Below are 25150 nucleotides of genomic sequence, written 5' to 3' on the forward strand. Positions count from 1 at the left end.
TTCTTCCAAGAGTCATAATTCATTTTATTTTTCCACCAAGGTAACCAAGGAAGGGCTTTTTTTGTGGGACAACAAGTTGTACTTTTTAAATTGCACCATTCACTTCACTATATAAGGCACTGAAAAATTGGGAAAAAAATTCCAAGTGCGGTCAAAACGTGAAGAGGAACAAAAATGCAATTCTGCTATTTTAATTTTTTTTTCCAGATTTTGTATTCATGGCATTCATTGGGGTGGTAATAAAAATGTATTTTTTTTTTTTTTTTTTTAAGTCTTGTTCCTTATAGTTTAATAATACCGTATTGATTATATAGACAAAATGACAATCCTCTTTGGCTGGGCGTCTTAGTAGCACAAAGATGGTGGCAATGGGGACCTTTCAAGATGTGATTTTAGACGTCGTTTAATATCTGTATGTATCAATAGAAGTCATGTAACTAGTTGCTTTTTTTGTCCCTTACAGATCTGCCATAGCAAAAGTGGAGAAATTAACCCGGTAAAAGTAAATAACTTGGTGAAAGCCTACGTCCAGCGGTACAAGTACTTCCGGAAACATGGCAAGAAAATGGACGATGATGAGAGTTACCGTAGCGGAAAGGATCCAGGGGGCTTGGAGAAGGCCATGCTCCCTTTACCGTTAATTTGAGCCAGTGAGGACAATTTTAACTGTTGAAATATTGTCAATTTAAATGAATTTAAAAAAAAAAAAATACGAAGGAAAAAAAACTTTTATGCAAATATGGAACTTTAGAGATGCTTATCTTTAGAAATAAATCTATGTGACTCCTGACAAGTCGTCACCCCTCTGCTCACAGACCTGTCAGAGCCGGAACCTCCTAGATAGTCCTGCACAGGCCACTTGTTTGCTGTGCGATCTCGTTTTAAATAGTCGTCTCTTGTAAATATATTTTTGCTTCACAGATTTGCAGCTTTATTATCCATATTCTCCGTGGGATTTTAATTTTTAACACCGTTATCCCCCATTTTCCTCCCTCATATTACCCATTATTATTATTATTTTTATTTTGCATGGTTTTACACATCTCCACGGTTTCATCTCCAGGGTAGTAAGATCTTGTTAAAAAAAAAAACCCGCTCCTCTTCCTGATAGCTGTATTAAAATGCCATCCTGTACGCCTCTCTGCCTGATTCTTCATCTTGTCTGTGTGTTTTCTTTCCTCTTGTCTGTGGATTCTGCATTACAAAGAGGAGGGATGTGACTTTTTTTTTTTAAATGCATTTTTTAAGGGAACCTGTTAGTGATGAGCGAGCATGGTCAGGTGCTAACCGAGTGTCTTTGGCGTGCTGGAATAATTAGTTTGAATCCCCACGGCTGTCCGACAGCTGCAACACATGCATGGATTGTCTGCTTTTGTTTAGAGACAACTTCTATGTCCTATTGCAGGGTACCGCTATGGGTAACAAAATGTCGCCATGCTAACATTGTTATGAGTGCCCTTAAGGAGGACTTTCTCTGTGTTCCACCACTTCTGCAATGTTCTGATGTGATTAAAATGCCTGCTTGTTAGGCAATCCCTTCGTGTGTTGCGGCTGTTGAACATATTATTCAAGCACGCTGAAGACACTTGATTAGCACCGGAGCATGCTCGGATAACACCTTATCTGAGTGTTCATTCATCACTAGAACCACTAGATTCATGCTGCCTGAACCGCTGTGCCCCACTTTTCAGGTTTTGAATTTCCACAAAAATTTAAAATAACCAATACATTTTGTTCAACTTCACAATTGTGTCCCACTTGTTGTTGATTCTTCACCAAAAATTTACATTTGGTATCTTTATGTTTGAAGCATGATATGTGGGAAAAGGTTGAAAAGTTCCAGGGGGCCAAATACTTTCACAAGCCACTGTATATACATGGCGTGAGGATGTTGAGCTAAGTCCCGACACCTTGGTTCATTTATGTAAACAAAAAGCCCTGGTAAATATATATATTTTTTTTTTTTATGAATTGCCGATGGCAAGCAATATTTAAAGGGAATCTATCTTCAGAAAATGACTAAATTGTTTTCTTTTATTTATTTTCATGTCATGATTTTTATTGAAGACAAAATTAGCAATCTTTCAATTTTCACACTGGCATTGGGCCCTTTTTTTTTTTTTTTGGTTACAGTTCCTAAAGAGTTTTCAGCAGAGGCATGTTTACAGTGACAGGTAACTCCGGTAACTCCTCTATACACAGCTAATAACAATAAGCAATGTCATAGCTCCCCCCTCCTTTCACAATGGTCTTTGCACACACTCATTAGCTGCTTCAATACAAAATATAGAGGCGGAGTCTGTTCACTGTGGCTAATATACATGTGTTGTTTCCTGAAACAGGAAGTTAGAATCTAAAAAAAAAAAAGGCGAGTGTGAAAGTTGCAACATTTCTATTTATTTTTTAATACATATTGTGATACTTTGTCATTTATACAAAACGGTAAAAATACCATTCAATGCAAAACCTCTGAAATGCTGTTTTCCTTTTCGTTCCACAGTACTCTCGAAATATTAAGCTCCCAAAAATATATATATAGGACCGTGTTTTAGTTTCCAGAAATATTAAGTCAATCCAACAAAATCTGAGCTCCAAAAAAGCCAAATTAAGATTCTTCCATTCTGAGCCCTATCAGTAGTTTGGCATACTCAGAAGAAGTTACGGTACTTGAAAAGTTCTCCTGAAACTTGGAGATAAAACAACAAATTATATATAAAAAAAAGTAATAAAAAAATGTATTTGGGGGTCAATGGTCCTAGATAAATTGCGATAGAGACGCAGTTTCCAAGCTGAAGTCTTTTCAGAGGATGTTTGTCATGTTTTGGCAAATTAAGGCTTCTGCAAACCTATAGTGGTGCCTGGAAATAGTCCAAAGCTTCTTCAATCATGTGTTTGAGTCTTAACACATTACAGCCACTTTTGCCATTTTTGGAAATCTGGAGTGATGTTACTCTGTTAGCACATGCTATGTAACTGAATATCATGGATTAAAATTGAATTTGCAAAAAATTTGTGAACACGAATAAGATTAGCCATTACCTCCAGATGGAAATATAGTATAGTTCTTCTGATTTGTTTTGTCTCTTACCCCATGTTAAGGGCATTGCAGTAGCTTAGATAGCCAAGGTTACGACCACTGATAGAGTGACAGTGAGTTGTTAGCGGTAGTAACAATAGATACCTAAGCTACTGCAATGCCATGCACATGGGGAAAGCAACATAGCAAATCAGAAGAACTATACTATGTTTCTAATTAGAGGTATTTGCTAATATTATTAATATTGCACCTACTACATAGTGGGATAGGATCTTGGAGATGGCAATACCCCTTTAACACATTACAGTCATTTATGGACTATTTCTAAAAATGCCAAATTGGGTAATAAATCTGGAGTGATGTTACTTTTTGCACCTGCTGTGTTACTGAAAAACATGGATTAAAATTAACGGCAACAAAAACTAAATTTGTGAAAATTGAAAGTTTTTCTACTTTTTTTTTTTAATGTTCAGATTTTTTTTTTTTTTTAAGTAAATGCAAAACATATCGACCCAATTTTAATACTTACAAAGTACAATGTGTCACGGAAAAAAACAAACTCAAAATCAGTGGGATTGTAAGAAATGCTTCACAGTTATTAACCATACAGTTAGTTAAAAAAAAAAAAAAGAGGCTTAGTCAGTAAGACCAAAAAATGGCTGTGGATGGAAGGGTTAAAGATGCATGGAAGTGGATAATTCTCAGTTTTCCCAGTCCATCATGTCCTCAATGCTCCTCAGAAGTGAGAGCAGGTCGTTTGTGCTGGATAAGGAGGCTGAGATTTCCAAGTGTATGTCGCTGTTTAGAGAAGAGGCTCCGGTGCTGTAGCTCATCTCATGCAGAAGTCGCATTGCCACAGGGGTCACCTACCATAAAGAGAAGATACAATATCAGACACTTACATCGTGCAGGACTCAGGGCTATATTCCCATAATGTTTTCTTAGACCCCAACTGGAATAAGTAAGAAAAACTTAGGGAGATACCAGAAAGTTTTTTTTTTTTTTTAAATTCTTCCTGCAGGGATCTATCTAAGGCCATGTGCACACTTTGCATTTTTCCATGCAGAAAATCTGCATTGAAAATTTGAAGCAAAGTGGAAGTGACTTCATCAAAACTCACTGACCCTGTGGTTTAAAGCTACTGTTAACCCCTTACTGCCATCGGATGGTATAGTACGTACGATGGCAGTATCCCCTGCTTTGATGTGGTTCCGGCCGTGAGCCCGCATCAAAGCCAGGACATGTCAGCTGATTTGAACAGCTGACATGTGCCCGCAATAGGCGCGGGTGGAATCGCGATCCACCCGCGCCTATTAACATTATTTATTTGTATAGCGCCATTAATTCCATGGTGCTGTACATGAGAAGGGGTTACATACAAAGTTATAGATATCATTAACAGTAAACAAATTTACAATGACAGACTGGTACAGAGGGGAGGGGACCCTGTCCTTGTGGACTTACATTCAACTAGTTAAATTCCGCTGTCAAACTCTGACAGCGGCATTTAATGCGCACTTCCAGCAATCAGGCTAGAAATACGCCCACCGCTGACAACCCGGCACGAGATCGGGAGTCATCAGTTCGTCGGCATAATAACCAGAGGTCTCCTTGAGACCTCTATGGTTGTTGATGCGGATTGCTATGAGAGCCACCCTGTGGTCGGCGCTCATGGCAATGCTTAAATTCTGCTACATAGAGAGTATCACCTCTATGTAGCAAAGCCGATCAAGCTATGGCAGCTTCTAGTCTCCCACGGAGACTATTGAAGCATGCCAAAAAATAAAGAATAATGTTTTTAAAAATATTAAAAAAAATAAAAAACCCATAAAAGTTCAAATCACCACCCTTTGCCCCATTCGAAATAAAACAAAAATAAAATCAAACATACACATATTTGGTATTGCCGCGTTTAGAATCGCCCAATCTACCAATAAAAAGAAAGGATTAACCTGATCGCTAAATGGCGTAGTGAGAAAAAAAATCGAAACGCCAGAATTACGTTTTTTTGGTCGACGTGACATTGCATTAAAATGCAATAACAGGCAATTAAAAGATCGTATCCGCCCAAAAGTGGTATCAATAAAAACATCAGCTCGGCACGCAAAAAATAAGCCCTCAAACAACCTGAGATAACGAAAAATGGAGACGCTACAAGTGTCAGAAAATTGCGCTTTTTTTTTTTTTTTTTAAGCACACTTTGGAATTTTTCTTCATCACTTAGATAAAAGAGAACCTAGACATATTTGGTTTCTATGAACTCATAATCACCTGGAGAATCATAATGGCAGGTCAGTTTTAGCATTTAGTGAACCTAGAAAAAAAGCCAAACAAAAAACAAGTGTGGGATTGCACTTCTTTTTGCAATTTCACCGCACTTGGAATTTTTTTCACGTTTTCGAGTACACAACATGGTAAAACCAATGGTGTCGTTCAAAAATACAACTTGTCCCGCAAAAAATAAGCCCTCACGTGGCCATATTGACAGAAAAAAAAAAAGTTATGGCTCTGGAAAGAAGGGGAGCGAAAAAGGAAAACGCAAAACCGAAAAGCAAACACAAAACCGAAAAAAGTTCCAGTCATTAAGAGGTTAAAGTGCAATTTTTGGTGATTTTTTTTTTCCCCTATAAACTTCCAATAGGAAGCCTGAAAAAATGCTATTTTTAAATTTTCTGCACTAAAAAAATGCTGTTTAAGAAAAAAAGTTTCTGCACTAAAAATATGCTGTAAACCATTGACATAAAAAATTCAACAAAAACTCAATAATGTGAATAGATTGCTATTGCATATTTTAATGCAGACTAAATACAGTGAGAAAACTAGCAAAATAAAAGCAGTATTTTTGCACATGGGTACCATATAATTGATCCTGATATAACCTTTATAAACTCACACAAGTCTCACGTCTCAATACCCGACACTCGGGACTGGTGTGTAGGGCTGCATGTATTTCTATGCAGCTGAGCGCTCCGGTCCTGAGTGTCGGCGGCAGTGCTGGCTATTGATACGCGAGACTTGTGCGAGTTTCTCACAAATGTGACCCCGGCATTAGGACGCAGTCAGATGGCCGTATAACACGGATGATGATAGCATTGCAATGCAAGGACTCGCCGGCTGCTCTTGACACAAGCGTGACAGCTGCATTGAAATACATGCTGTCATGCTCGGGTCAGGAGAGCCGCCGGCCAGTCCAAGCATTGCAGTGTGATCATAGAATCGTAGAGTTGGAAGGGACCTCCTGGGCCATCTGGTCCAACCCCCTGCTCAAAGCAGGATTCGCTAAATCATCCCGGTCAGATGTCTGTCCAGCCTCTGTTTGAAGACTTCCATTGAAAGAGAACTCACCACTTCTCGTGGCAGCCTGTTCCACTCATTGATCACTCTAACTGTCAAAAAGTTTTTTCTAATATCCAATCTGTGTCTCCTCCCATTCAGTTTCATCCCATTGCTTCTAGTCTTTCCTTGTGCAAATGAGAATAAAGTTGATCCTTCTACAATGTGACAGCCCTTGAGATATTTGTAGACAGCTATTAAGTCTCCTCTCAGTCTTCTCTTTTGCAAACTAAACATTCCCAAATCCTGCAACCTTTCCTCATAAGACAGGGTTTGCAGACCGGTCACCATTCTGGTTGCTCATTTCTGAACTTGCTCCAGTTTGTTGATGTCTTTTTTAAAATGTGGTGCCCAAAACTGGACACAATATTCCAGTCTGACCAAAGAGGAGTAGAGGGAAATAATGACTTCACGTGATCTAGACTGTATGCTTCTGTTAATACATCCTAGAATTGCATTTGCCTTTTTTGCTGCTACATCACACTGTTGACTCATATTCAGTCTGTGATCTATTAGTATACCCAAGTCTTTTTCACATGTGCTGTTGCTTAGCCCTATTCCTCCCATTCTGTATATGCTTTTTTCATTTTTATTGCCAAGATGTAGTATTTTGCATTTTTCCCTGTTAAAAACCATTCTGTTAGTTGCTGCCCACTGCTCCAGTTTATTTATATCTTTTTGAATTGTCTCTCTCTCTTCTCTAGTATTAGCTATCCCTTCTAGCTTTGTGTCATCAGCAAATCTAATCAGTTTACCCTCAATATCTTCATCTAAATCGGTGATAAAGATGTTGAACAATACAGGGCCCAGGACAGAGCCCTGTGGTACCCCACTTGAGACATTCTTCCAACTGGATGTGCAGCCATTTACGACCACTCTTTGGGTCCGATCACTAAGCCAGTTATGAATCCACCTAACAGTTGCCTTGTCCATTCCATACTTAGTCATTTTTTCAATAAGGATTGTATGAGAGACTTTGTCAAATGCTTTGCTGAAGTCAAGATATACTATATCTACAGCATTTCCTTGATCCACCCAATCAGTGATTTCGTCATAGAAGGAAATTAAGTTAGTCTGACATGACTTATTAGTTACAAACCCATGCTGACTCTGTTTTATCACTTGACGTGATCATCGTCTGTATTTTACAGCCGTCTGACTTCATCCTTAATGTTCAGGGCAAAGTAAGAGGGGTTTATAGTTTGACTAATACGTCACACCAGACTGTGTTTCGATTAAAGAGGTGCCATAAAAGCCAGGAGATAGGAAGCAGCGACTGGACCAGTGTCCTGCAGCTCGATGCACTTATGTCTGGATTGATACATCCCAGCAGGATGGAAACAATTCTAAATGTAATTGATTCTAATTGAATCTTAAAATAATATCTATCATATCCAGATGAAAATATGCAAAATAACTCTCATCCAGAATACTGCTTCATATAAGCCAAACCAGAAACTTCATCAAAAGAAAGATCAATCTGTTTTTATTTCTATTTAGAGGACTTGTCACTTGCTCCAAAAATTCTAATTAAATGTCTTATAAAAAGCACTGAGCTCCACTGATTCTGCCGCTTTTTTCCATTTTGGTCTGAGTCGCTTCATTGCTGAGATATTCACATTTGTTGCTTTTGGAGCGCAGTATGTGAAATCTCTGCTTGTAGTGTGAGTGGGTGTTTCTTCAGAGTCTTCTCAGGGTCATACTCTTATCCCTCCCTCCCAGATGCTGCCAATCACAGCTCGGTACCTGAGACTGATAGATTGCTAGATCAGATGCTGAGCTGTGATTGGCAGCATCTGGGTGGGAGGGGTGAAAGCACACGACCCCAGAGAAGATTCTGAAAAAGCACCCAGTTGCACTACAAGCAGAGATTTCAAATACTGTGCTCCAAAAGGAACAAATGTGAATATCTCTGCAATGCAACAATGCAGCACAAAATGGAAAAAAGCATCAGAATCAGGGGAACTCGGGGAATTTTACAAGGTTTTTAACTCGACTTTCTTGATCAAGAAAGAGGTCCCCTTTAATTTGCATGTTTCCTTGGATATGATATATTAGAATAGACTAGAATGAATTGTATTAAGTATGATAGTTTTTTTTTTCTGTTCTTGTGACTAATCTTATATCATCTAATTTAATATAACTCAGGAGAAAGTATACACATTATTTGTCCTCCAGAAGAAAGAAAACTATCTCATGCCAGCCAAACCCATCACCACGCAGAAAGGAAGAGATACTAATTTTCTTCTGGAGGAGAGCTGCTTTCCATACTTTTTTTTCCCTTTGAGCATTGTTCTATTCTCCTGCTATGTTCCTCCTAAACTATATACAGGAAAAAAAAAGTAAAAATCTAACATACTCCAGAATTGTTTCCCCCGAGAGCAGAATTTCTATACAATTTTAGATCTTCCATTTACCTGCACCATGATGTGTTTCTTCCTCCATGGTTTGTCATCTGGCCATTGTTCCCCGAGGCAAATCCAGATAGAATACTGTGGAGACTCTCTTCTCCGTCGTTCCACAAAATCAATCAATTCTGACCCAAGAAACGAAGAGAAATAATGTAACATACATACATACATTTACTTTGTTTCTTGTTAAATGATAAAAACAAACTTCTTTTTTTTTTTTAAAGCCTTCTCCCTCTGCAGCTTTTTTCCACACCTGCCTATAATTTTTGCACAATGCTGTATAATTCTTGTTTAAACAATGTTTTTCTATATTTACTGTTGCTTTAATTCAAGATAAAAGTTGAACAATCAGAATTGATTACCGGTAATAAATTGATGAATGCTGTACAGGACGGTGTACTCTCTTTTGTCGATCTGATTCAATGTTTTTATTTCTGGTGTATTTGTTAAACTCCAATAACTTCTACAAAGGCCAAATCTCTTCGCACATATCACACCATCTCGGACTTCCACAAGGGTCCCTTCTTTCAGCTTTGTCAGGAGTTTTCCGACTTCCTCTGTCAATAACTGATCAGTCACTACTGATGCTGGCTGCGGCAGATAGACTCGGTCAACATAGCCACGGTGACCCGGCTGTTGGTCAGCGGTGATGTAGAATCCATGTGGGTTTGTCACGATTGATGTTTGGACCAGCTTTCCACGGTAAAAAATTTTGACTTCAAAATCTGTTTCTGTAGTGAAAGGACAAAAAAATATATTTTATATTATTGTGATTAATGCGGGAAAATAATTATTATACATGTTGCAGCAGGTTTTTGCTATGTAATCTGAGAACAACATAATGTAAGGGCTGAGAGCCTTATGTGTCATTTGCTCAAGTAGCATTTGTGGGTTATCAGCAGGGGCTTGTCACTGCCGACTGGTGCCAAGTGCAAGCCAGTCCATCTAATCTGTATAACCCAGCCCCCACCACCGATTGGCAGCTTCCTGGCAATGTACTCAGGAAACTGCCAATCAGTAGTGTGGGCGGGGTTACACAGAGCTCAGCATTCCATAGCACTGCTACACCTACAGCAGAGTACCTTGGGATTTTATCAAAACTACTGCAAGCAGTCCAGTAAGTGATACATCACTGGAATCAGGTTCTCTGCCCCTACATCATGCTGCGTTTGAATTCCCTTTAATGAGCTTTCAAAGAGTCACTTTCTTGATCAACGTCTGGCAACTACTACCTACTGCATCCCGGTGATACCCAACAAGACCTGACGACTTGGAGATGGTCCAGTCCAGTCTTCTAGCCACTAAAGTTTGGCCTTTGTCAGAGTAGATCGGACCTTTATTCTTGCCTGTATCAGTTTCAAGAATTGACTGTCCACTTGCAGCTTTATATATCCTAGCCCTCCATGGGTGTCCTTGCCTTGAGGTGATCTATTTTCTTAAACTTACCTGTGGTTGGTGATTGAACTGGACGTCTTGACATTGAGTAACCAACCTGACAGTTTTTCTCCAATGCACTCTAAGTCTTGCACTGTTACAATGAGATACTTACGAAATGAATTGTAGCTGAAATGTTTAAGTATGGTCTGTTGGAAAGTCTCCTGGTCTTCATCTGGCTGGGACCGAACTTGTTCTGCAAAAAATATATATGTATAAAATTACAAAATTCCAATCAATTATTGTCATCTGAGCCTGCTGATATTACTGGGATCTGACAACTATCTATTGTGTTTTGGGAACTTGCAACCGCCGCCCAACAGATGAAAACACATGCACACTCAGATTAGCCTATTGGTGGTAGTTTTCTTTAGCCAGATGTCTCAGCCCAACTTTTTCTAAACATTTTTGTGGAGTACAAAATCCATCTAATTTTTCTTTTACACAGTTGAAGATTAATGTGCAAAATTTTAAGGCTTACTGAAAGGATTTTGCAATTTTCTATTCTAACGCCTCAAAAATTAGTTTCTTTGAATTTGTGCCAAATAAATCACCCATTGTGAGCCCATTTGGATGGATTTGGTGCAGAACCTGCCAGGGAAGAACCTACCCACGTGGACTCCAGGATTTGTATATGATGGAAAATCACTGTAGATGGCATGAGCACCTGGTGGAAAAACAGGATTGTCAGAAGCAGCGGCAGCACCCTCTAATGGGGATGTATCATTGTATGGCACTTGTTCCGCAAACAGTGACTTATTGGGATCCATCTCTTCCGGGATGACCTTAAAATCTTCATAAGGACGGTACAGCTCTGCAGAGAAAATAGAAAGAAAACACCTGTCATTTATATTGATTCCAATTTCTACCAGTAACAGTGATGGTGGAATTACTGAATTCTTCAAAAGTTTCATGATCTCCGGTTGTTGTAAATGAATGGAATATTCTTATTAAAAACCAGAGATTCAAAAATCGTCCCCTGGTTACAACACAATGTATGCGTCAATTAAAAACAAAATACTACTTTTATAGGATAATGTTGTTATACGTAATAACAGAGTCCATTGAAAGCACATTCTTAACAAAAAAAAAAAGTGATAACTCAGTACCTTCCACGTCTTGGTTAAGATCCAGATCCTCCAGTTCTTCAAAAAGAGATTTCTGCAAAGGAGAGATATACAGTATATCTTTGTACCGTGTTAGCCAGTAGATAGAAAAATATTACGATTTGAGATTCCTCAGTGGTTGATACCTTTTAATAGTTAACTGAAAAGATGGTAACGCCCCTTGAGGAAGTGATAATAATGCGAAACGCGCGTCGCAGAACGTGGCCGTGGTCGTGGCAGGATCTACGCAATACCTATTAGGGATCTCTTTCAACTACAGTTAGGTCCATATATACAGTTGTGGCCAAAAGTATTGACACCCCTGCAATTTTGTCAGATAATACTCAGTTTCTTCCTGAAAATGATTGCAAACAAATTCTTTGGTATTATTATCTTCATTTAATTTGTCTTAAATGAAAAAACACAAAAAGAATTGTCCTAAAGCCAAATTGGATATAATTCCACACCAAACATAAAAAAGAGGGTGGACAAAAGTATTTGCACTGTTCGAAAAATCATGTGATGCTTCTCTAATTTGTGTAATTAACAGCACCTGTAACTTACCTGTGGCACCTAACAGGTGTTGGCAATAACTAAATCCCACTTGCAGCCAGTTGACATGGATTAAAGTTGACTCAACCTCTGTCCTGTGTCCTTGTGTGTACCACATTGAGCATGGAGAAAAAGAAGACCAAAGAACTGTCTGAGGACTTGAGAAACCAAATTGTGAGGAAGCATGAGCAATCTCAAGGCTACAAGTCCATCTCCAAAGACCTGAATGTTCCTGTGTCTACCGTGCGCAGTGTCATCAAGAAGTTTAAAGTCCATGGCACTGTGGCTAACCTCCCTAGAGGTGGACGGAAAAGAAAAATTGACAAGAGATTTCAACGCAAGATTGTGCGGATGTTGGATAAAGAACCTCGACTAACATCCAAACAAGTTCAAGCTGCCCTGCAGTCCGAGGGTACAACAGTGTCAACCCGTACTATCCGTTGGCATCTGAATGAAAAGGGACTGTATGGTAGGAGACCCAAGAAGACCCCACTTCTTACCCCGAGATATAAAAAAGCCAGGCTGGAGTTTCCCAAAACTTACCTGAAAAAGCCTAAAACGTTTTGGAAGAATGTTCTCTGGTCAGATGAGACAAAAGTAGAGCTTTTTGGGCAAAGGTATCAACATAGAGTTTACAGGAGAAAAAAAGAGGCATTCAAAGAAAAAAACACGGTCCCTACAGTCAAACATGGCGGAGGTTCCTGATGTTTTGGGGTTGCTTTGCTGCCTCTGGCACTGGACTGCTTGACCGTGTGCATGGCATTATGAAGTCTGAAGACTACCAACAAATTTTGCAGCATAATGTAGGGCCCAGTGTGAGAAAGCTGGGTCTCCCTCAGAGGTCATGGGTCTTCCAGCAGGACAATGACCCAAAACACACTTCAAAAAGCACTAGAAAATGGTTTGAGAGAAAGCACTGGAGACTTCTAAGGTGGCCAGCAATGAGTCCAGACCTGAATCCCATAGAACACCTGTGGAGAGATCTAAAAATGGCAGTTTGGAGAAGGCACCCTTCAAATATCAGGGACCTGGAGCAGTTTGCCAAAGAGGAATGGTCTAAAATTCCAGCAGAGCATTGTAAGAAACTCATTGATGGTTACCGGAAGCGGTTGGTCGCAGTTATTTTGGCTAAAGGTTGTGCAACCAAGTATTAGGCTGAGGGTGCTAATACTTTTGTCTGGCCCATTTTTGGAGTTTTGTGTGAAATGATCAATGTTTTGCTTTTTGCTTCATTCTCTTTTCTGTTTTTTCATTTAAGACAAATTAAATGAAGATAATAATACCAAAGAATTTGTGTTTGCAATCATTTTCAGGAAGATACTGAGTATTAACTGACAAAATTGCAGGGGTGTCAATACTTTTGGCCACAACTGTATTTGGACAGAGACAACATTTTTCTAATTTTGGCTCTAGACAATACCACAATGAATTTTAAACAAAACAATTCAGATGCAGATGAAGTTCAGACTTTCAAATTTCATTTACGGGTATCCACATTAAAATTGGATGAAGGGTTTAGGAGTTTCAGCTCCTTAACATGTGCCACCCTGTTTTTAAAGGGACCAAAAGTAATTGGACAGATTAAATAATTGTAATTAAAATGTTCATTTCTAGTACCTGGTTGAAACCCCTTTGTTGGCAATGACTGCCTGAAGTCTTGAACTCATGGACATCACCAGACGCTGTGTTTCCTCCTTTTTGATGCTCTGCCAGGTCTTCACTGCGGTGGTTTTCAGTTGCTGTTTGTGGGCCTTTCTGTCTGAAGTTTAGTCTTTAACAAGTGAAATGCATGCTCAATTGGGTTGAGATCAGGTGACTAACTTGGCCATTCAAGAATATTCCACTTCTTTGAATTAATAAACAACTGGGTTGCTTAAGGCTTTATGTTTTGGATCATTGTCCATCTGTAGTATGAAACGACGACCAATCAGTTTGGCTGCATTTGGCTGGATCTGAGCACACAGTATGGCTCTGAATACCTCAGAATTCATTTGGCTGCTTCTGTCCTGTGTCACATCATCAATAAACACTAGTGACCCAGTGCCACTGGCAGCCATGCATGCCCAAGCCATCACACTGCCGCCGCCATGTTTTACAGATGATGTGGTATGCTTTGGATCATGAGCTGTACCACGCCTTCGCCATACTTTTCTCTTTCCATCATTCTGGTAGAGGTTGATCTTGGTTTCATCTGTCCAAAGAATGTTCTTCCAGAACTGTGCTGGCTTTTTTAGATGTTTTTAGTAAAGTCCAGTCTAGCCTTTTTATTCTTGATGCTTATGAGTGGCTTGCACCGTGCAGTGAACCCTCTGTATTTACTTTCATGCAGTCTTCTCTTTATGGTAAATTTGGATATTGATACGCCTACCTCCTGGAGAGCGTTGTTCACTTGGTTGGCTGTTGTGAAGGGGTTTCTCTTCACCATGGAGATTATTCTGCGATCATCTACCACTGTTGTCTTCCGTGGGCGCCCAGGTCTTTTTGCATTGATGAGTTCACCAGTGCTTTCTTTCTTTCTCAGGATGTACTAAACTGTAGATTTTGTCACTCCTAATGTTGTAGCAATTTCTCGGATGGTTTTTTTCTGTTTTTGCAGCTTAAGGATGGCTTGTTTCACCTGCATGGAGAGCTCCTTTGACCGCATGTTTCCTTCACAGCAAAACCTTCCAAATGCAAGCACCACACCTCAAATCAACTCCAGGCCTTTTATCTGCTTAATTGAGAATGACATAACGAAGGGATTGCCCACACCTGTCCATGAAATAGCCTTGGAGTCAATTGTCCAATTACTTTTGGTCCCTTTAAAAACAGGGTGGCACATGCTAAGGAGCTGAAACTCCTAAACCCTTCATCCAATTTTAATGTGGATACCCTCAAATGAAAGCAGAAAGTCTGAACTTCAACTGCATCTGAATTGTTTTATTTAAAATTCATTGTGGTAATGTCTAGAACCAAAATTTGAAAAATGTTGTCTCTGTCCAAATATATATAGACCTAACTGTAGATAAACCTATTTTGCTGCACACATATTACCTTTTTTTTCCTGACCAATTCTCTGGCCCTCTTTTTTCACTTATGGATCAAACCACATTGTACCCATATACATTTTATATTGTTTATATATTCTTCTGTAATTTTTTGTAACATGAATAAAATCTTTATATCTTTTAGTATATTTGGACTCTATTTTTCTCCTTGTTAAGCAAATATGGTAACAAATTGCAAGCTTTTGAGACCCCTCAGGTCTCTTCATCAGGCATAGATCTGATCTGAGTAGTCTCGAAAGCTTGCAATTTGTTACCTTCTTTTCAGTTAACCATTAAATGGTATCAACCACTGAGGACTCTCAAATCGTAATTTTTTTATGCAAAGGAGGGATAGTGATAAGGGGATAATGGATATGTTAGTACAGTGGCGTAACTCAAGAGCCCCAATGCAATGCAAAAGCCCCAATTATTGCAGGTCTTTAGTATTAATGGTCTTCTTGTAAGGACCTCTTGGCCCCCTAGGCCAACCACTGCACCTTATTCCCTGCCTAGAATGATACATATTGTGCATGTTACTGCCACATTTAAAAGATTTGTCCATCCACGTAAAACATCGAGCAGGGATTTTCCTTTCTTCATGAGCGCACCACTCCCCTGCCTCCCGGATTCCAGCTTCCCGGGAATGGTGTACTCCTGATGATTCGGACAGGGGCTGCGCTGCTGACCTTAGGGTGTGTGCACACGTTGCGGATTCTGCTGCGGATCCGCAGAGGACTTGGCCCTGCGGATCTTCAGCAGTTTCTGCTGCGTTGTACAGTACCATTATAATCAATGGAAAACAAAAACCGCTGTGCACATGCTGCAGATTTTTCCGCCCGGATTTGCTGCAGTTTCTAATCCGAAGCATGTCACTTCTTTGTGCGGAATCTGCAGAGGTTTCACACCTGCTCCATTGTACAGGTGTCAAACCGCAGGGGAAAACCGCAGGCTAATCCACAGATAAACCGCAGGTCTTTTGACCTGCGGATTTACCGAAATCCGCGCGGAAAATTCTGCTGCAGAACGTGTGCACACACCCAAACTGTTTGCTCTCCAATGCTGCGAGCAGAGACAGTTTTATCTCCATAGCATCGGAGGCTATAGACGTAAAGCAATCCAGTGGTTCAGAGTCTCCTCTACCCCTAGACAGAAGTCTTCTCCATCTATCTCAGATGACTGAATCAGACCTAATAAAATTTCTTGTATGTGGTCCGCTGTCTTTACATGCCCCCCACTTCCCACCGTCACCTCCTTACATGGCCTCCCCTTAATATTTCTTGCGCAAAGCAGCAACATGGCACAATACATAGAGCTGGAATACTGCCCTTGCTTTACCCTTACCTAATGGCAGCCTGTAAACCACCATCTGTCTGCTCAGAGGCATACATATGCCCTCCATGCTTTACACAGCAGCTCTGCTCTTTAACTTGGCTGATAGCTAAGACAAGCCCAATAGGAAGTCGGTGCCTAATGAGCTGATTTACATTACATGCAACTAAGCAACCAGTGAGAAAAATACGATCACCCAACAGCATTGAGGTCAATGGGGAGAAATAATCCAATATGCTTTAAAATATAAACTCACCGTTGCTTCTTGGTTATTGGAGGAGGCCAGTGGTAACATCGGGTTTGCAGATGCGACGCTATATTCGCCTCCATGTACTGGATCTTAAAAAGACACAAGATTGGTCTATGAACAAGAATGTGATATACGATAAAAAATATATATTAACAATATTTCATGATACGACCACTTTGGGGCAGCAGACCAGTGATGTTAATTCTTGGAGGGTTGCACAATGGCCTTAGATATGACTGGGACTTTCCAATATAGTGGCAGGGTATTGGCCACCAAGAATAAAAGGATCTATTTTTTGTTTCTCCTTCCACAACTTTTCCATGACTTCTTGACCATGATTGACAGCTGCAGGGACAATCTAGGAAGTGAGTCCTAAACTTAAGTGGCAGTTCTTGAGCGGTCTCATAGGCAGGGTTACATTTTCACAGTTTAGGAAATGTAACCATTGGTAGATATGTCTTTGGCCCATTTTTCACCCCTTATATGTTAACAACGCAGTTCCTCAGAGGAGGGAACTACTTTATAGCACTAGTTAGTTATGGGGGTGATCAGGACTGGGTGTCCTCCTCTTTCATCTGAGCCCCTCCAGCATATACTGCCTCATCTTTAGTTGCAATTACTAAGTAACACTCAAGGATGACTTACTGATGAACTCATATATTTTGTGCGGATTGGAATGATCTGAGCCGTGGTTTACAATCATGCGAATTTCTTCCTTCCGAATCAAAGCAGAGCGAAAATTCCTTTTCCATCGTGCTGGATCAGGGCGGTCCTTCAAGGGATCGTAGCGGCCACTGACCATGGCCCATTCCTGGAGACACAATAAGATTTGGGGCACAGTACGGTATTAACCACTATATGATGCAAAGATTTGGCACTCAATGGTTGAAATATGGGCAAGGGCACCGTATGGTCTATTATTTGGCACCATATGGTGGTATTATTTAGGCACAATATAAGTATTATATGGTGCTGTTATTTGTCGTAGTATAATATGGCAGAGTATGGTATTATTCGTTCCATTGTTTGAGACCATACTATGGGACGAGGTTCTGTATTGCCATATTATTTGGCACTGCGTGGTGAACTTATTTTATGACTCAGTATCATAAGGTACTGTTATTTGTCAAGGTGTGGACACAGTAAGATGCTGTTCTATAGCTTGAGATCATACTGTGGGACTAGGTTCTGTATTGCCATATTATTTGGCACTGAATGGTGGTATTATTTAGGCCCAGCTTAGGACTAAGTAATATATGGTACTGTTATTTATCAAGGTGTAATATGGACACAGTATGATACTGGGCTAGTGTTTCCAACCATTCTATGGGACTAGGCACTGTATGATGATATTATTTGGCACTGTATGGTGGTATTATGTAGGCCCAGTTTACGACTTAGTATTATATTATTATTATTTATCAAGGTATAAAATGGACACATTATGATACTTATTGTTTGAGAACATACTATGGGACTAGGATCTGTATTGCCATATTATTTAGCACAGTATAGCAGTATTATTTAGACCCAGTTTAGGACTTAGTAGTATATGGTACTGTTATTTTTCAAGGTGTAAAATAGACACAGTATGATACAGTCCTATTGTTTGAGATCTTACCATAGGACTAGGTTCTGTATTGCCATATTATTTGGCACAGTATAGCAGTATTATTTAGGCCCAGTTTAGGACTTAGTAGTATATGGTACTGTTATTTTTCAAGGTGTAAAATAGACACAGTATGATACAGTCCTATTGTTTGAGATCTTACCATGGGACTAGGTTCTGTATTGCCATATTATTTGGCACAGTATAGTAGTATTATTTAGGTCCAATTTAGGACTAAATACTGTTATTTGTCAAAGTATAAAATGGACACATTAATATACTGGTCTATTGTTTCCAACCACACTGGGACTAGGCATTGTATGGTTATTTTATTTGGCAGTGTATGTTGGTATTATTTAGACATGGGAATTTCCCACGCAGCAATGGCATAAAGTGAGACTAGGGACTTTTTTTTTTTAAGTGGCGGAGGAATACAGTGCAGAAGGATACCTACCCTCCGTCATTGGATTCCTGCAGCCCGTAGAGAGCGGCAGCATCAGCTGATGCTGCAGTTCTCTACCCAAGATCGTCGTGGGACACACTCGTGGACTGCTTCGGATCATGGGTGAGTATTTTTGTGGTTTGTTATGTTAATATTTATTCCGTAAAAGACAATGGCTTCGGGGAACAATGTGACAGGTATTGGTAAGTATGTTACTCTATGTTATATGTACTGTATGTCTATGTATGTATTGTATGAATGTATTGTATGTAGCATGCATGTAGTATGTATGTAGTATGTATGTAGCATGCATGTAGTATGTATGTAGCATGCATGTAGTATGTATGTAGCATGCATGTAGTATGTATGTAGTATGTATGTAGCATGTAGTATGTATGTAGCATGCATGTAGTATATATGTAGTATGTATGTAGTATGTATGTAGCATGTAGTATGTATGTAGCATGTATGTAGTATGTATGTAGCATGCATGTAGTATATATGTAGCATGCATGTAGTATGTATGTAGTATGTATGTAGCATGCATGTAGTATGTATGTAGCATGCATGTAGTATGTAGCATGTATGTAGTATGCATGTAGTATATATGTAGTATGTATGTTACATGTAGTATATATGTAGTATGCATGTTGCATGCATGTAGTATATATGTTGTATGTATGTTGCATGCATGTAGTATATATGTAGTATGTATGTTGCATGCATGTAGTATATATGTAGTATGTATGTTGCATGCATGTAGTATATATGTAGTATGTATGTTGCATGCATGTAGTATATATGTAATATGAATGTAGCATGTATGTAGCATGCATGTAGTATGCATGTTGCATGTTGTATATATGTAGTATGTATGTTACATGTAGTATATATGTAGTATGCTTGTTGTATGTATGTAGCATGTAATTTTTTTTTTTACATTCAACACATTAGCCGGATGATGGGACTACTACTGTCCCATCATTGGCTAATGTGTCAATCACTGTCATGGTAGCAGGCATCGCCCGATGGGACTTGTAGTCCCATCGGACGATGCCTGCACAGACCCCCGAAGCCTGCACAGCCCCCCGGCAGGCCGGCACAGCCCCCCGGCAGGCCGGCACAGCCCCCTGGAGCCTGCACAGACCACCGGCAGGCCGGCACAGCCCCCCGGCAGGCCGGCACAGACCACCGGAGCCTGCACAGACCCCCTGGCAGGCCGGCACAGCCCCCCGAAAGGCCCGTACAGACCCCAGAGAGGCTGTACAAGGCAAAAATAGGGTTTTTCTTATTCCGATACCAGAAGTCACATAGACTTGAATGGGACTTCCGGTATCGGAATCGGCGATACCGATACTTTTTTTTAAGATCGGCCGATCCATTCCGATCCGATACTTTGAAGTATCGGACGGTATCGCTCAACTCTACTATCAAGTTAAATTTCTATATATAAAATTATAACAACACATGTTTGTAAAAAGAAATGTACTCTATAAACTATCAATAACTGGAAAAATATTTTACCTTAAAAATTTTATAATCATCATCCAAATCCAGATCCTGACTTAGTCCGTGCTTCCAAGGCACCTGGAATTGTGTATGCTCCCTGTTTAACCATTTCAACCCTGGGTATGTGTTGCTGTCGATCTGACTGATGAGCCAAGGGATAATTCGGGGCTTCTGGGAACTCATTTTCAGATGTTATGGGAAGTGGAGTAAGACACTGAAATGGAAGGAACGACAAGTAAGAAGATAAGAAAATGAATCTTAACAGGGAATTTGGCGAAACTAGGAAAAAAAAAAATAAAGAGCAAAAATGGATTAGAAAAATCTAAGTACAGCTCAAACAATAAAGGAGAATAAAGAAATACAAATAAAATATGTCTAGAAAAAGAGAGCTAGACAAGAGTACGTTACATTGTCCTAACCTATAAGGTAAAATTATGCATTCCCCACCTTTCCTTTTATTTCACATCCCTTTAATTATAGTTATATTTTAAAATTGTTGTCAACTACTTGGACAATGTCTTCTCACATCCCTCGCTTGGCCCCCATAAAATAATAAAGCTTATACTCACCTCCCGTGCCAGTGCCGTTCCCACGGTGTCGTCACTCGTGGTCCCGGGGCTCTTATGTAGGTGTGGTGAAACGTATCACCGGCACCCAATCAGCGCTGGCGTCATTGACCCCGCCTCCTGTCGAATTAAGCATGAAGCGGAAGTCTGAGATCAGCTGTAGCCCAGACTTCCTCTTCATGTTCGATTTGTTTGAAGGCAGAGACAGTGACGGCATCTCTTGGGCCTCTTCTACTTTCTGTTGAAACGGGGCTGTAAACACGTCAGAAGTGGCCAGTTTAGGCTCTTATTTAATTCCTCCTATTCCTCTGAGTTCGTTAGTTCTTGTTATTCTGAAATCCGCCATACGGTTCCACACATATAGGCTTTTTTATTTTGTGCTAGTTTTTGGACCTTTACACAGGATCCTCGGGGCGTGTCTTTAGGCTGCTCTGTATTTTGACCCACTTCTAGAGAGAGAGAGAGAGAGAGATATTCCGGCACCCAGACAGAATTTAGGGTTAATTCAGTGTCTGGAGGATCCGCCGGCCAAAAAAACGTTGCAAGCTCCGTTTGGAAATCTTTGAGGATGTTGACGGACACTAACATTGTGGCGGATCCTCACAAAAACGGATGCAACGGACGGCAATCAGTCAGGATCCGCCACTAATGAAAGTCAATGGGGAAAAAAACGGATCCGCAAAGAAAAATGGCGGATCCGTTTTTTTTTCAAAATTGGCGGATCTTGACTGATTGTCAAAAACGGAAGTGTGAAAGAGGCCTAAGGCCGGGGTCAGCCTTGTGAGAAACTTGGATGAGCCTCGCACGTCAATACCCGGCACCGCCGCCAGCACTCGGATCGGAGCGTTCAGCTGCATGTATTTCTATCCGAGTGCCGGCGGCAGTGCCGGGTATTGACGTGCGAGACTAGTCCGAGTTTCTTGCACAGTCTAACCCCGGCCTAAGGGAGGGGACTGGGATTGGGAGAAGTCATGAGAGGTGGAGCAATGGGGGTGAGGTTTAGGGTACACCTGGGGTTAATACACAGGTAAATGGTGGCCAAATTTTTAATCTCAAGAAGGGCGGTTTGTGTAGTGTTGCAGTTAATAAAATGGCTCCTGTCTCCAATTTATCCCAACAATTGAGTATGTGTCTTATTAATCCTTTAATTACCAAGAAATGTATTTTGTTATTGTATTTTTTTTCCTTTCTTCCAAGAGCTATCCTTTTTTACTTATTGTATTTTTCCATCAACACAGCTGTATGAGGCTTTTGTTTTTTTGCAGGGTGAGTTTCAGTTTTGAATGACACCATTTTACCATATAATGTGCTAGAAACTGGTAACAAAAAAATCAAGTGGGGTGAACTGGTGAAAAAATGAAATTTCAACATCGTTTTTCGGGTATTGTCTTTATGGTATTCACTGTGCAATAAAAGTGACCTGGTAACATGATTCTCCAGGTCAGTGCGATTAGAATTTTAGAATTTGATAGATACCAAATATGTTTATGTTTTTGTAAATGTTTTCATTTCTTTATTTTTGAAGGGAGTGGTTTAAACATACACATATGTTAGCTGGAACAGATTTGATGATATTTTGTCTAAGAGGTAAAAATAAAAAGACTTGGATGATTTGACCTCCTCGATTCTGGATGCTTATACAAAATTTAGTAATACTTGGTTTCCTTGGATGGAGTTGTGACAGACTGAATATCTGGATATGCTCTGATTTCTCCCTATATGTTTGATATAATTACCTTTACTACGGCTATTGACCTGGTAGATCTGTTTTTCATTCTTTCCTTGTGTTCTGTAACTATAGGTTTTTTCCTAATCCCCATAACTCTTTCTTCCCTCCTCGCCAAATATGGCTCTTGACTAGTCATGAGCGAGCTTGCTTGGATAAGGTGTTATCTCAGTATGCTTGTGTCCTAATTGAGCATTTCGGCATGCTCAAACACGATGCTCGAGTCGTCGCTGCTACAAGCTGCACGCGGCTGTTCGACAGCTGCAACACATGTAGAGGTCTCCTTGCAAACAGGTCCCTGCATGTGTTGCGGCTGTCTAAAAGTCGTGAGTCATGCAGCCATGGTGACTCAAGCCTATTTTTCAAGCACGCCGAAGACACTCGATTAGGACAAAAGCATGCTCAGATATCACGTTATCCGAGCACGCTCGCTCATCGCTACTCTTGATACTTCTTTTTCGCTTTTCCTACTTTTTCTTCATTACTTGCTTTTTTTTATAAAAATGTGGAAGATTCAGATTGGAGGATGCTTACGTATATTTTGATTAATCTTCATTAATGCAGCCACAGTTATATTATTATTTTGTTTGTATATTTTTAATTGTAGCTGATTGATATTTCTGGATGCTATAACAATGCAATGGTTGTGTTGTGTTTTATTTTTTTCCTGTCTGATTATATTACACAATTAAAAAAAAAGAAATAAAAAGGTACCAAATTTGTTAGACCCCTCTCGACTTTGAAGGAAACAAAAAACGTGGGGCCTTGTATCACATAAAATAGCCATCAGTACAAGGTTGCGGCTATAAGGTGACCAAAAACATCAGTGCAAAACTTCTCTGCAACTTACTGTCGAAAAAACTTTTTTTGAGCGACGATTTTGCTGCATGCGCGGTCGAAAATGGCGGACACGACGCACAAAAAAAGTTACATGTAACTTTTTTTTTTTTGTGCGTCGTGGCCGCCAAAACACGACGCATCCATCGCACGATGGATGCGACGTGTGGCCATACGTCGCAATGCGTCGCTAATGCAAGTCTATGGAGAAAAAAACGCATCCTGCGGGCAACTTTGCAGGATGCGTTTTTTCTCCAAAACGGCGCATTGCGACGTACCTCACACGACGCTAGTGTGAAAGTAGCCTAAGGCTACTTTCACACTTGCGTCGTTACGGGCCCGTCGCAATGTGTTGGGTCGACGTATCGACGCACGTTGTGAAAGATTTGCAAAACGGGGGCAGCGGATGCAGTTTTTCAACGCATCCGCTGCCCCATTGTAATGTCCAGGGAGGAGGGGGCGGAGTTTTGGCCGTGCATGAGCGGTCAAAAATGGCGGACACGACGCACAAAAAAAGTTACATGTAACGTTTTTTGGGGCGTCGCGGCCGCCAAAACACGACGCATCCATCGCACCATGGATGCGACGTGTGGCCATACGTCGCAATGCGTCGCTAATGCAAGTCTATGGAGAAAAAACGCATCCTGCGGGCAACTTTGCAGGATGCTTTTTATCTCCAAAACGGCTCATTGCGACGTACGTCACACGACGCTAGTGTGAAAGTAGCCTGAGTCAGTGCATTTGGAAGTGGTGAAAAAAAAATTCAGAAATTTGTTGCTATTTTCCAAGTGTGAGGGACTAAAAGAACAATTTACATTTTACTCAAAAATATACCTATAAACAGAAAAATCAGACAAATTGAATATTTGAAAATGGTCTCTTAATTTTGCCAGAGCTGTATACCCCCAGCCTGGACTGGTGATGTATATCCCCCCTCACTGGGAGCACCTCAATAACTCGTACCTATAAAGGAAGCCTTTCCGGTGACTATTTACCCTCGGTGCAGTTCCCTGACTGACCTGGGGCAAGTGGTGGTGCCAGAGAGCCAATCACTGCTGGGTCCTTCTCTCCCCTCCCCCGAGGTGAGCGAAGTCGACACCCCCTTCCCCTGAGCGATCCGTCACACCAAGAGCTGTAACATTTTCAATTTTTGGGATATGAAGCAACCTGAGGGTTTGTTTTTTGCACCCTGAGCCACCATTTTTATTGATACCATGTCTTTTTGTGTCATTGCGACGGCTGAAAAACTGCAGTTCTGGCATTTTGATTTTTGTCCTCCTTATGTTGTTTACTGATCGGATTGTGGTAACTTATTTTATATTTTGATCGGACTTTTACAAATGCAGCGATTTTATTTTGATTTATATATATAAAATTATGTTTACTAACACAAGCATAACATTGACAATTCAATTTTATTCTGAACAATAATACAAAAGCCCTGAAATTTTATCAGCGCAGGAGCTCAGACTGTTTTCCATCACAATTTGCACAGCTTTGAAGTCTGCCTCTTACGCTTCGACAAACATTTTTGCACAAGTCTTCTTGGGTATTAATTTCCTGAAGTGCATCTCTTATGTAATTTTTCAAATCACTGACACTTTTTGGTTTTCGACTATAAACTTTGTCCTTGAGTACTCCCCAAAAGAAAAAATCCATTGGGGTCTAGTCTGGTGAACGTGCCGGCCAATCAAGTGGGCCTCTTCGGCCAAACCATTTATTAGGAAATGTTTCATCAAGATACTCGTGGACTACTCTTGAATAATGTGGAGGCGCCCCATCTTGTTAGAAATAAAGGTCATTTGAATTAGGCTGTTGCTGTAACTGGGGAACAACTTGATTCATTAGGATTTTGAAATACTTATCTCCTGTGACTGTTCCATCAAAAAAGAAATGGTCCCAAAACACCAAAACTTGAAATACCACCCCAAACATTGACACCAGGCTCATTTAGTTGTTGCTCTAATGTTAAACGCATGTTCT

At 40.2% G+C, this 25150-nt stretch overlaps 2 protein-coding genes across 4 annotated transcripts in view; one reads left to right on the forward strand and one right to left on the reverse strand.

The window, feature by feature from the left end:
* The window catches only part of SCAF1 (SR-related CTD associated factor 1), a 22073-nt gene extending 20939 nt beyond the window's left edge, over positions 1–1134 (forward strand). For all 3 annotated transcript variants that reach the window (XM_073570849.1, XM_073570848.1, XM_073570847.1), the window contains exon 11: positions 464–1134. In XM_073570849.1, the coding sequence (XP_073426950.1) occupies positions 464–646 (183 nt within the window). In that variant the 3' untranslated portion in view covers positions 647–1134. The remainder of the gene's footprint in view (positions 1–463) is intronic.
* A 1957-nt stretch (positions 1135–3091) lies between these two features.
* Positions 3092–25150, reverse strand: part of IRF3 (interferon regulatory factor 3) — a 33795-nt gene continuing 11736 nt past the window's right edge. Inside the window, exons 2-10 of the mRNA XM_073570850.1 lie at positions 20054–20252; positions 17124–17289; positions 16485–16567; positions 11325–11376; positions 10826–11029; positions 10331–10411; positions 9144–9512; positions 8788–8906; positions 3092–3903 (exon numbers count right to left, since the gene is read on the reverse strand). Coding sequence (XP_073426951.1) covers positions 3739–3903; positions 8788–8906; positions 9144–9512; positions 10331–10411; positions 10826–11029; positions 11325–11376; positions 16485–16567; positions 17124–17289; positions 20054–20221 — 1407 coding nt within the window. The 5' untranslated portion in view covers positions 20222–20252 and the 3' untranslated portion in view covers positions 3092–3738. The remainder of the gene's footprint in view (positions 3904–8787; positions 8907–9143; positions 9513–10330; positions 10412–10825; positions 11030–11324; positions 11377–16484; positions 16568–17123; positions 17290–20053; positions 20253–25150) is intronic.

The sequence above is a fragment of the Dendrobates tinctorius genome, unplaced genomic scaffold (genome assembly GCF_039654945.1).
Source record: "Dendrobates tinctorius isolate UK_male_01 unplaced genomic scaffold, ASM3965494v1 ptg000028l, whole genome shotgun sequence".
Taxonomy (NCBI): Eukaryota; Metazoa; Chordata; class Amphibia; order Anura; family Dendrobatidae; genus Dendrobates; species Dendrobates tinctorius.